General features: G+C 39.2%; 2 protein-coding genes across 2 annotated transcripts; both read right to left on the bottom strand.

The window, feature by feature from the left end:
* Positions 1–490: 490 nt before the first annotated feature.
* LOC144054962 (synaptogyrin-3-like) lies at positions 491–5,354 on the bottom strand. Its single transcript, XM_077570437.1, has 4 exons — positions 5,163–5,354; positions 3,526–3,760; positions 2,029–2,174; positions 491–1,142 (listed from the first exon to the last, which is right to left on the bottom strand). The coding sequence occupies exons 1-4, from the start codon at positions 5,265–5,267 to the stop codon at positions 903–905; spliced, it is 726 nt and encodes a 241-aa protein (XP_077426563.1). The 5' UTR covers positions 5,268–5,354; the 3' UTR covers positions 491–902.
* A 247-nt stretch (positions 5,355–5,601) lies between these two features.
* On the bottom strand, positions 5,602–11,976 carry LOC144054959 (protein disulfide-isomerase). The gene is made up of 11 exons (XM_077570425.1): positions 11,771–11,976; positions 10,530–10,730; positions 9,594–9,724; positions 9,311–9,448; positions 8,298–8,405; positions 7,881–8,006; positions 7,381–7,578; positions 7,194–7,314; positions 6,942–7,123; positions 5,925–6,014; positions 5,602–5,851 (listed from the first exon to the last, which is right to left on the bottom strand). The coding sequence occupies exons 1-11, from the start codon at positions 11,952–11,954 to the stop codon at positions 5,765–5,767; spliced, it is 1,566 nt and encodes a 521-aa protein (XP_077426551.1). The 5' UTR covers positions 11,955–11,976; the 3' UTR covers positions 5,602–5,764.
* Between the last annotated feature and the right edge of the window lie 255 nt (positions 11,977–12,231).

Below are 12,231 nucleotides of genomic sequence, written 5' to 3' on the forward strand. Positions count from 1 at the left end.
AAACAGACATCGTGCATGCCCAGTGCACGCACTCACACACATTCTGTCATTTCTCTCAGCTAATCAAAAATAGCAGATAATGAAGCAAGTGAAATTATTAAAAATAGTGGGGGGGGAAAAGGTACAGTATGTCGTATCTGTGTGGGACCCACACCAAATCATTTTTGATAATCCAACACTGGGTCATTATATACGTGCATTTATTTATTTATTTTCCAGGAAGAAGAAAAAAACTCGCATTTATTTATGAAAATCTAGTCATTCAATTTCTGTTTTGTTTTTTTAATTACACAAATATTTTGTATATTAAGTATTTTAAGTTTAAGTACTTGAACTTTAAAAATAAGAAAATAAATTTTATATATATATATATATATATATATATATATATATATATTAGAGAAAGAAATTGGAGATGATGAATCGCTTACAATGCATATTTGACATTTCCATGCATGTCAATGAGTCAAACAAACAAACAAAGGCAAAGCCCTTTGATGGTGCTGGTTTTATTTATGTTTTTTTTTTTTTTTCATCATACATACACGTCGGCATATCACAATGAAATATTAAATCACATGAATATTTCATATGGAGCGGAACATTCAGGAAAGCTGCTGCCAGGATATCCGGCAAATCCCGCCCCTCTATTGCTGCCTGTCAATCACGCTGTGAGCCAATGAAATGCTTCCACTAAAAACGTCCCTTTTTTGTTTTGTTTTTTGAAAGGTGTCTTTTACACTAAAAGGATACATGCTCGTGTACGTTTGTGATTGTGTGAGAGACGAACCGCGGCGTGCCTGCGAGTGCACGTGCGCAAACACAGTAAAAAGCAAAGAAAGCGGGTTGCCATGGCAACACCATCATCGCCTTAGCTACTACTACTTAGCTGCCTTAGCTAGTTAGAAGGCGGGCGCCACGGGTCTGTGCTGCTGCTGCGTGAGCTTCTGCGGGTCCAGGGTCTCGGTGAAGGGCGGGGCTTGGTAGGGCTTGGTGGTCACGATGGTGGCGCCGTTGGCGATGGGGTAGGGCGTGGCCCGGGCGTGGCCGGCGGCGGGGGCTGTGTCCAGGTGCTGCCATGTGAACAGGTTGGCGTGCGAGCCCGACAGGAAGCGACGAAGGGCGCTCAGCGTCAGCACCGTCTGTTGGCGAGCGCAGGGAGCAAGTTGGAAAATATAAAGATACACATGTAAAAAAAAAATAATAATAATAATAAATACAGTAAAGAAAAAAAAGAGACATAAAATACAAGAAATGTGCATATCGCTACCCACCAGTAAAGTTGATAATCACATCATAACACGATAAATTTCACATTTTTACATGATACATTTCTTTTTTTAACGTGATCAGTTTCCCATTTTCATGTGATAAGTTTAATGTTATAACGTGATAAATTTAACATTTTAATGTGATAAGTTTAAGTTTTACTTTAACATGAACATTTTTAAGTTATGTGATGAATTTCATGTTTTTACATCAATTAAATTTAACTTTTTAACGTAATAAGTTTCATGTTATAATGTGATGAATGACACATTTTTACGTGAGAAATGCAAATTTTTCACAATTTGTTATACATTTCATTCATTTATTAAAATTAAATTAAAACGTGAATATTTTATCATGTACAGCCAACGTAATAAAATTGTAATAAAAAAAAAATATACGTCAAAAAAGTAAACATGTATAGAAATATGTAAACAATGTAATGGAAATAAAAAAACAAATCAAAATGTGAATAATTAAAAATGTTTGAAATTTTACTATAGATTCACAATATTCTATATATTCATTTTCGTATCAATTATAAAGTATATAATGACTAAAATGGAAGATTTTTTCGCTCCCTTAACACTTAGAACAGCAAATATATTAATTACATGAGAAACATTTGACTTTTGCAATACTTTGTCCTTTTAGTATTTAATTTTACAAGAGAGAGAGAAAAAAAGAGTTTTTATATTTTTTTTGTAATGTTTGTTTGTTGTCGATTAACTGTTGAGGCCCGATAAGCGTGCGACCGACCCATGTGATGATGGAGAAGAAGCAGAAAGCGATGGCGGCTCGTGCGGCGTCGGCGCCCTGCGACAACGGCAGCTCGTCCGGTGACGTCGCCTGCCATTGATTGGCCAGGAAGCAGAAGCCCACGAACCACAGGAAGCTGGCCACGCCTCCGGGGGCAAAAGCACAAACAGGAAGCGTGAAGCATTTAAGTCAAACACGGGTTAAAAAGATTTCAAGATAGGGTTTCAAATTTTTGTTAGAGTTTAAAATTTGAGTAAAATTAGTAGGGTTTCAACTTAGGCTAGGGTTTTGAATTAGGGTTTCAAGCCTTGGTTTGAGTCTTGAATTGCAGTTAGGGTTTCAAATTAGGTTTTTAAAGAAAGGAGTTTTAAAATAGAAGTAGGGTTTCAAATAAGGGTTTCAATCAAGGATTAGGGTTACAAAGCAGGGCTTCAAGCCAGAAGTTTCAAATTAGTGTTTCAAAAAAAGGTTAGGGTTAGGGTTAGGGTTAGGGGTTAGGGTTAGGGTTAGGGTTTAGGGTTAGGGTTTAGGGTTTAGGGTTAGGTCAGGTTAGGGTTAGGGTTTACAGTATAGGGTTAGGGTTAGGGTTAGGGTTAGGATTTAAGGGTTAGGGGTTAGGGTTTAGGGTTTAGGGTTTAGGGTTTAGGGTTTAGGTTTTAGGGTTTAGGGTTTAGGGTTAGGGTTAGGTTTAGGGTTAGCGTTAGTGTTTAGGATTTAGGGTTAGGGTTTAGGATTAGGGTTTAGGTTTAGCGTTAGGGTTAGGGTTAGGATTAGGGTTTAGGGTTAGGGTTTGGGTTTTGGGTTTAGGGTTAGGGCTAGGGTTAGGGTTTAGGGTTTAGGTTTTTGTAAAGGGGTTAACTCCCGGGTATTTAGGGTTAGGGTTAGGTTTAGGGTTTAGGGTTTAGGTTTAGGGTTAGGGTTAGGATTAGGGTTTAGGGTTAGTGTTAGAGTTAGGGTTTAGGGTTAGGGTTAGGGTTAGAGTTAGGGTTAGGGTTAGGGTTTGGGTTTGGGTTTAGGGTTTAGGGTTAGGGTTAGGGGGGAGTTTTATATGAGGGTTGGGTTTCAAATAAGCAAGAAAGGTTAAAGTTTCACACTAGGCTTTCAACTAAGAGTTAGGATTTTAAATTAATTAGAGTTTCAATCAAAGGTTAGGGTTTAAAAAAAAAGGGGGGTTAGCGTTTCAAACGAGGGTGAAAGTTCCAAAGAAGAAAGGTTCCGGGCTTAGAAGTTGGGCTCCAAGCGAGGCTTAAAGTTTCAAATTAGGGTATCAAATAAGGGTTTTAAATAAAAATTAAGGTTTCAAGGTAGAGTTTCGAGCCAGGCTTAATGCTGCAAGTTAGGGTTTTAAATTAAGGTTAGGGTTCAAGTGAGGTTTAAATTGGGTTTCAAGCCATGAAGGTGAGGTTGATTTAGTGTTCAAGCCTAGATTAGGGTTCCAAAGTAGGGTTTCAAACCTATGTCAGGGATTTAAAAAAAAATTTTTTGAATTTTTTTTACCTGAGCAGACGAGGTCGAGCAGCACGGCGCGCCGTCTGTCCATCAGACTGCTGAAGGACGGAAAGACGGCGTCGAGGAGCAGGAAGAAGGCGCTGGCCAGGAAGCAGGCCACGCCCACCGTCACGCCAAAGTTGCACGCGTTGGCGTTCTTGTTGAACACGCACAGCAGACGCTCGCTGCCGATGTTGATGTAACCCTCGTTCACGATGCAGCTGAACACCACCATGGAGAACACCTGCCGCGGGTGCCACAAGTTGGGCTTTCAAAGCCGGCAAAACAAAACCAAGCGCTTCCGGTTCAGGGCATTGGCCGAGCCCAAAGTAGGTTTGTGTGTCTTCTTTTAAATCTTGACTCAACACTTGGACTTATTTTTTTTACACTGTGAGAAAAACGGATCTGTTTTTGTTGTCCAAGTTCCAACTTTTTGTGATGTTTTTTTCATAATTGAACCCCTTACTATTGTTTATTGGTAGAAAAGATACACAAATGGTCCAAAGTGGCAAAGGGACCATGTCTGTTCTTTTAAAAAAATTTTTTTTTACATGTATGGATACAAACAAGTTTCAAGTTTTTAAGCTGTTAAAAAAAAAAAGGTGTTGTTCTAGACCCGAAATGGGCAATTGTATGCACTTTAAACGAAGTGTCAACGGTTCACATCTGTTTTTGGCCTTAAAAAAGAGTTTTTAAAAAAATAGCCTACACATAATTTTGAAATAAACATTTGAAAATTACTTTAATTTCTTTTAACTTCAAACGCATTTAAAATATATAAAACTATTAAAATCCATTGAAAATGTATTTATAAATTATTTAAAATGTGCCAAAAATGTGATGGAACTGTTGTAAAAAATGATTACATTTTCTTTTATTATTATTATTATCATTATTATTATTATTATTATTATTATTATTAAAATGCACAACTGTGATTAGCTGGTTACCAGTTGAAGGGTGGATTTTTATTTTATTTTATCAATATTTTTGTTTTAACTGTAATTACATTTAAATGTGTATTTGTAGTGTAAATATAGCGTGTATTTTAATATCTTATTTTTTAACTATCGAAAAGAAGAAGTCTTCACTATTATGTGACAAGATACAAATCATTTAAAAATATTGATTTATGAACTTAACTATGAATTTTTACATAATTTTTTTTTTTTACATTTTAATTTTTTTTACATAAAATCTGATCTGCAGTATATAATCCAAACATAAAACAATAACTGCACTGTAGAATGTATGTACTAACTGTTTTTAAAGATATATTTAGAATACATTTGTATACGTACATATTGGCTCATTATAGGCTTTTCAAAAATGAAAAGTGGGATATGGTTAAGCGAGATGTGCAATTTGCACACAACTCATGAGCATCATCATGAGCATGCAAGATGCAGCTGTGGACAAAAGAGGCTTTCAGCTAAATACATGAATAGACCAATCAAAATGTTTGTTACGCAATTATGCAGTGGCAACCCACCTTGACGTCTAACACAAATAACAATATAGAAAATAACATTTTCATGCTGGATGATGCACGTCATGTGGGGGGAGAGACAAAGAGTGGCTACGCAGCCCCAATCGGCCCCCTCCTTAATTTTTGTGTGTGTGTGTGTGTGTGTGCAGATGCTCACCCAAGACAGCAGCCTCAAGATGGTCCGCGGATGCGTGAAAAAGGCGAGCGGGTCGAAGACGAGCTTGCCGGCTTTGGCGGCTCCGTACGCGGCCGCTGGCTCCATCGCGGCCGGGCCCCCCTGACCCTCCCACCCCCCGCTTCGAGTGACCTCCACCGGTTTAGCGCGGCTCCTTCTCCCCGCCGAGAGAAGCGGACCAGACGGCTCGAGAAGCAGCTGTGCGCAGCCGCAGCGCTCCAGCAGCCTCGCGATGACGTCACGCGTAGACCGCCGCCTGCTTGCGTCAAATAGTCCAAATGATAACCCCGCCCCCCCTAACCCTAACCCATAAAATAGTAATTATTATTATTGTTATACTCTCAGAAAAACGAACACATTACGATTAATAATGATAATCAAAATGTGAAAATCGAAAAATACAGTAAATGTGCGATAATGATGGTCTGCTAACAATCTTTATTAACATAATCATGTGGTTGTGAAAATAATCAGGTGTTAAATTGCTATAATCATCATTATTTTGACCAATCATGATAAGATGTGCTCTTTATTGAATGGCTTCGACGTTGCTTGACATTTCTTCACATCACAACAATTGGCCGTTAAAGTTCCTCCTTGCTGGTGTTTTTCACGTTCTTCTCTTCTTCTGCTTTCATGGCCTCCACGTACTTCTTCCTGTCGTCGTCCTCCTTCCCCGCCCCCACAACAACAAGTTTTATTTTTAGCCAACGTTTTATTCACGTGGACAAACAATACATTTACCTTCATTCTGTCTTTTGCGGCTTTCTTCATCTCCAGGTGGACAAAAGCAAGCAGGGCCTTCAGCTTCCTGTCGCCAGTGTAAAACACCGCCTGGGAGGAAGGGTTTTATTTTGGTAGGTTTCTACTTCCTGTTTTTAATTGTTCTGACTTGACCTGTTATTAACCAGCTTTTAATTACTTTGAGATAATATGACTGCTGTTGGGGATTGAATTTGCATTACACTGTTACTGGTTTTATTTTGGTAGGTTTCTACTTCCTGTTTCTGATGGCACAACACGAATTTCCAATGGTGATGGAAAAAACAGCTTTTTGTGAACAAAAGACTGACTTGGATCTCATGTGACTGATGCTGGGTGTTTAAATTCGTTTCACACTGTTACTGGTTTTATTTTTGAAGGTTTCTACTTCCTGTTTTTGTTGTTCTGATTTGAGCTGTTATTAGCCACCTTTTAATTACTTAGATTTAATATGACTGCTGTTGGGCATTGAATTTGCATTACACTGGTATTGGTTTTATTTTGGTAGGTTTCTACTTCCTGTTTTTGTTGTTCTGACTTGAGCTGTTATTAGCCAGCTTTTAATTACTTAGATTTAATATGACTTGAATTTGCATTACACAGGTATTGGTTTTATTTTGGTAGGTTTCTACTTCCTGTTTTTCTTGTCCTGGTATGAGCTGTTTTTAACCAGCTTTTTGTGAACAAATGAATGACTTGGATCTTATGTGACTGATGCTGGCAATTCAAATTAATTTCACACTGGTTTTATGTTTGAAGGTTTCTACTTCCTGTTTTTGTTGTACATTTGAGTTTACCCACTAGGCGATGTTTTTACTAGTTTTATTTTGATATGTTTGTACCTCCTGTATTTGCGAGCTTGATTTGGATAGACGGAGTCGCTTTTTGTGAACTAAGGACTTCAACTTGGATCCTCTGTGACTGGTGGTGTACTTTTTGAGATGATGTAGCGCTGTGTGTGGTATGTGACAAGCTGCACAAGGTAGAAATGCATCTTACTCTCTCGGCGTACAGCGCGGGAAAGAGGCAGAAGGCGGGATAGGCGCGCTGCACCGACATGTTGATGTCGTTAGCCGAGGCATCGATGCGAGCGACCACGATGTCTTTGCGAGCCTTGAAGGCCTCGGCGAGCTCCTCCCACAGGGGGAACACCGCGCGGGACTCTGGACTGTACGGCACGTCTGAAATAGGCCGCTTCATTAGGTACACCCGTACATATACTTCATACAGAGTACACTTACAGTTACTTACAGAATAAGACAAAGACAGTCCTGTTAGGGTTGAAGGCAACTTCCTCAAAAGTGCTTCCGACCAGTTCCTTGACCGGACGTTGGTCCCATCCGTCGGGGATCGGCTCGCTCTGCATCTTGGGCTGACACACACACACACACACACGTCCATTGGTTTGCATTACACGTCACACACTCCACATACGTACCTTGGCCTTGCCGTCCAGGTAGTCCCGGCAGAAGGCCTCGATGGAGTCGGCGTCTGGCGCGGCCGAGGGCAGCTGGTAGGTCACGTGGTCCGTCAGGTTGACCAATCGCACGAGAGGAGCCTCAAAGTCCCGCACGCGGAAGTACTCCATTAGCCGGCCGTTACGCGGCTCCGACGCGTCCACCAGAACGAACACAATCTCAACACAAACAAAGAAGTGGAGTTCATTTTGTGTGTGTGGATTTATATCACATCATGGGGACCATTTTCTGGGTTTTTACTATCACCGTTTGGACCACGTGTCCTTGTGGGGACATTTTGGTGGTCCCCCATGAGTCCAAAGCTCTTTTTAAGGGTCACAATTTGGTTTTAGAGTTTTGATTTGAATTGGGTTATGGATGGGGTTAGGGTCAAGGAAATGCATTTTGTCAATGAGATGTCCCCACTAGACATGTAAACCCAACGTGTGTGTGTGTGTGTGTGTGTGTGTGTGTGTGTCACCTTCATTCTGAAGACCTCGGCGGCGGCGTTGAAGGCGGCGTACAACTCGTGGAAATCGGCCGAGCTTTTGTTGACAAAAAGGAGGGCGTGGCTAAGAACGGGTGATGACAGGATCTGAGTGGCTGTCTGATGAATAAATCAAGTGTCAATTATTTCCATATTCTTTATATTTCATTTGTGATACATGTAATTCAAAATGTATCTATCAATCTTCATGTATTGCTTAATTCAATGTGTTACTGTTTAATATTTTGTAATAAATGAAAATCGAGCTAAAATGACCGAACCAAATTTCATATCAATAATATTTGATACATCTGTTTGAATGGTGATGAACTGAGTCAGAGTTTGCTGCCACCCGGCGTCCAAGTGTGGAACTGCAGCAGCAGTCAGTTATTGCGCAACATCCTTGCCGACCTTTCCGGTGTATTCTGTGACCGGATCCATTTGGTAGACGCTGACAAACGTTATCAAGTCTTCTTTGGAGGTCTGCGGCGTCATCTCGTAGGCCTGAATCAGCTTCGACTGCCGACACAAACACATGCAAGGCAACAGCGCAACCTGCTCAAACCTTTGAATCTCCATTAGGATCAGGATAAACATTGAAAACGATCGGGGTGGCATTTTTTATCCATATGGAGCAGCTTGAATGTCTTCAAGTTTAACTCATTCACTGCCATTGACGGCTATAGACGTCAAAAATTCATTTGAACTATTTCTATTAGTTTAACATTTTTTTCCCACTTTTGTTAACAAGAGTATGAAAACCTAGAATTTTTTTTATTGTACATTTAGAACAGATATAAAATTTGTGATTAATCGTGATTAATTATTATTAAAAAATTTAATCGCCTGACGCCCTAATTTTTTCTTCTTCTTTTTTTTTTTTTAAAAGAACAGATTATTAAAAATAAAAAAATATATATTTATTTTTTTAAAGGAGAAAAGATGATTAAAAATGAGGGGCGTAGGCGATTACATTTTTTTCTTAATTTTGTAAAAAAGTGGAAAAACATGTTAAACTAATAGAAATAGTTCAAATGAATTTTTGACGTCTATAGACGTAAATGGCAGTGAATTAGTTAATATGAGAAATAAACTAATACATTACAACATCATTCTGAAAACCCTAACCTTAGTTTGAAACCCTACACTGAAACACTAACCCTAATTAAAATCCTACTGTGAAACCCTAACCCTACTTGGAAACCTAACTCTAATTTTAAATTAGAATTTGAAAGCCTAACCCTAATATAAAACCCAAATTTGAAACCCTAACTCTAAATTGAAAGCCTAGTTTGAAAGTTAACCCTGCTTGGAAACCCTAACCCTAAATTAAGACCCTAACATGAAACCAGACTTGGAAACCCTAACTCTACTTCCAAACCCAAATTTGAAACTCTAACCCTTGTCTTGTTATTTTTGTTTACCTGTTTAAGTAGGAGCACAACATCATGTGTGACATCATATTTACTGATGACATCATCATTTTGCGTCACAGCAAAGTTGACATCCGGGAGGCTGACGGCCGTCAAGTAAAACACCCGAACGTACTCGCTGTCCAAATCCTACACCCACACACACACACACACACACACACACACACACACACACACACACACGCACACACACACACACACACACACACACAATTATCAATAATCTTATTGATAAGAAGGGAACACACCGAGTTATGAGCTCGACGGTCGTCACCTGAAAGAATCCGACCACACGAAGCTCCTCCTCCTCCGAGCTCACCAATTGGCTGAGATCGGCGACGAGGTCGGCAACAGACCCCGCCCTCCTTTTCAACCACGTCACGATGGAAGCGGAGCTCTGAGGAACTTGAATCGCACGTCGTCAGGATGGAAATCCTATATTTTTATTTGTCTAATTTTCTTGATGTTTTAATTGAAAACAAACATCTTTGCCGCCCCCACGCACACATTTTAGAGTTAGTTTGTATTTTCTATTAGACCAAAAATTTATGATTTTCTGTTTAGATTGGGGCTTGGGTGGGGGGGGGGGGGGGCACCAGTAGAAAATAGAAACATAGCGTAAATATTTTTTATAAATGTCTTCGATTAATTGACCTTTTTTTTTTTAGAGAGAAAAAATATATGTAACAAATTTTTGTGAGTTAAACAAAATGTGTTTCCTGTTACAAAAAAAAAAAATTATATTTAAATTTTTTTTTTTTTTTCATGTCCCCCTAAAAAATCCCAACATGTTTACTTTCTTGTCTGGGATGTATAAATGAAAATTTTGAAATATGTGCCTTTTTATTAGAGAAAAAACCCCCCAATGAAATTCCTTAGTGATTTTCTTTAGTTGACAGCGAAAAACAAGTATTTTCTTTTTTTCTTCCTGTTTTGAATAAAATAATAAAATACAATGAAATTTGGAGCTAATGCGATGAACGACAAATAAGAAATCTTTGTGCTTGAAATAAATACTGTACATTTTCTTACATGATGACCATAATTGACTAGTCAATCATCATTCAAACTCATTTGATCCTAAATCTACTTTTCTTCACTCTTAAACACGCAAAACTGTCTAACATCAAACATTTAACTCCAAATGACATAATTTTTTAGACCAAAACAACCCAAATTATTTTGGGCTGGAATTGAAATGAAAACTCACCGGGACAGGACACAAAGTTGATTTTCTCTCCGAAAAGGTAGAGCCTGATGTTCGGTGGTCCCGTTGCGTTGAGTTCTTTGGCGAGCTCTTTGTCGCTGGTCACGTCCACCGTCGCAAACTTGACGTCTGAGTCCTGAAGATCGCCGGCGGCTTCTTGAAACACTTCCGACAAACGGCGGCCGTCTGCGGACAGCGGAACGTCTGCGCACGGACAAACATCAAATACCGTTTCCAGGCATCAATGAATCCAACATTCATTTTCTTAGGATTTGCATTATTTATTTATTTTTTAAACATTGGCAATTAGCCTAATGTTTGTAATTTGGCAAACACAGAACACGATTTATAGACTTTAACAAACTTTATGTGCTAAAGCTTTTTTCATCCTAGGCAATTTAAATCTTTAAATATTCAAGTTGTTAACAAAAGAGTTGATTTGACTTTGCAAACCTAACATGTTTTTTTTTTGTGTTAAAAAAAACCACAAAGTAGATTTGAGTCTACAAAGAACCGAGCATACGATTTCTAGTTTTCAGCAAAATGAACTAGGGGTGGGCCCTAAAAATCGATTCTCATAAGAATCGCGATTCTCATTTAGTACGACTCAGAATCGATTTTAAATGTCCCCAAATCGATTTTATTTAAATTATTTTATACTGCCTTGCCTTTGTCTGTGTGTGCCTTCATTTGGAGCGCTGTTCATGTTGTACCCAATTTGGCCACTTAGGGGCAGTGTGGTGCCACGCGGTCTAATACACTGTTAAGTCGTAGCCACATTAGAGAGTAGAAGGAAAAAGTCACAATCAAGTTATTCCAATAAAAGTTTTTTTTTTTTTTCAGCGTGGAGCCGTTCTTTTGAGTGATAAAAGTGCCGCGAGTAGCGCGCTAATTAGGATTAGCGAGTCAAACTGGAGTAGATCATTACAATTACCTGCACATCTATAGATTGAGGCAAAAATCATTGTCAATCAAATCATTTCGTTCTTAAGCGAAAACCGATTCTGAATCGAATCGCAGACCCAAAAATCGGAATCTAATCGAATCGTGAGACGTTCAAAGATTCCCACCCCTAAAATTAACGTCTCTCTTTTTTGGCGCACAATTTTGAGTTGAGAATGAACCTAGTGTCCATCAAATAAAAAAAAATAAAAAAAACATGCTAAATAAATAGCTAACACAAGCTGCACTCGTTACTATTTTGCAAGTGAATCAAATCTAAACAACGGCAGTGAAGAACTTACAGAAGTGCACCAGCAGCTGCTTGTAGGTCGTCAGGGCTCGCTTGAAATTTGCCTCGTTTAGTTGTAAAATCCCGTCCTTCTCCGGGATGGCTTTCGTCTCCTGCTCGCTAGCAGCGAGGCAGAAGGCCGCCGCCGCAAGTAGCGACGACAGCAGCAGCAGCAGCGGTCTCGCCACGCTCGCCATTGTTGCAACGTGCCTGACGGGAGTGGCCGACGCCTTAACAGGTAGTTGCGATTGTCAATGTTATCAGGCCCGTCTTTGTCGCTCATTAACTTGTTATCTGAGCTCCGTCATTGCCGCTTGCTTTCATCAAGACAATTGCTAATAGTTGCATAGTTCACTTTGCCTAACAACGAGGTCAAAATGGAGGTTAAAAAAAAAAACAACAGGAAGAAACACTTGCACCAACATAGAAATATTTTATAGGTAAAGTGTTTATTTAAGCAAAAATTTACAGCTA

This window comes from Vanacampus margaritifer, chromosome 7 (genome assembly GCF_051991255.1).
Source record: "Vanacampus margaritifer isolate UIUO_Vmar chromosome 7, RoL_Vmar_1.0, whole genome shotgun sequence".
Classification (NCBI taxonomy): Eukaryota; Metazoa; Chordata; class Actinopteri; order Syngnathiformes; family Syngnathidae; genus Vanacampus; species Vanacampus margaritifer.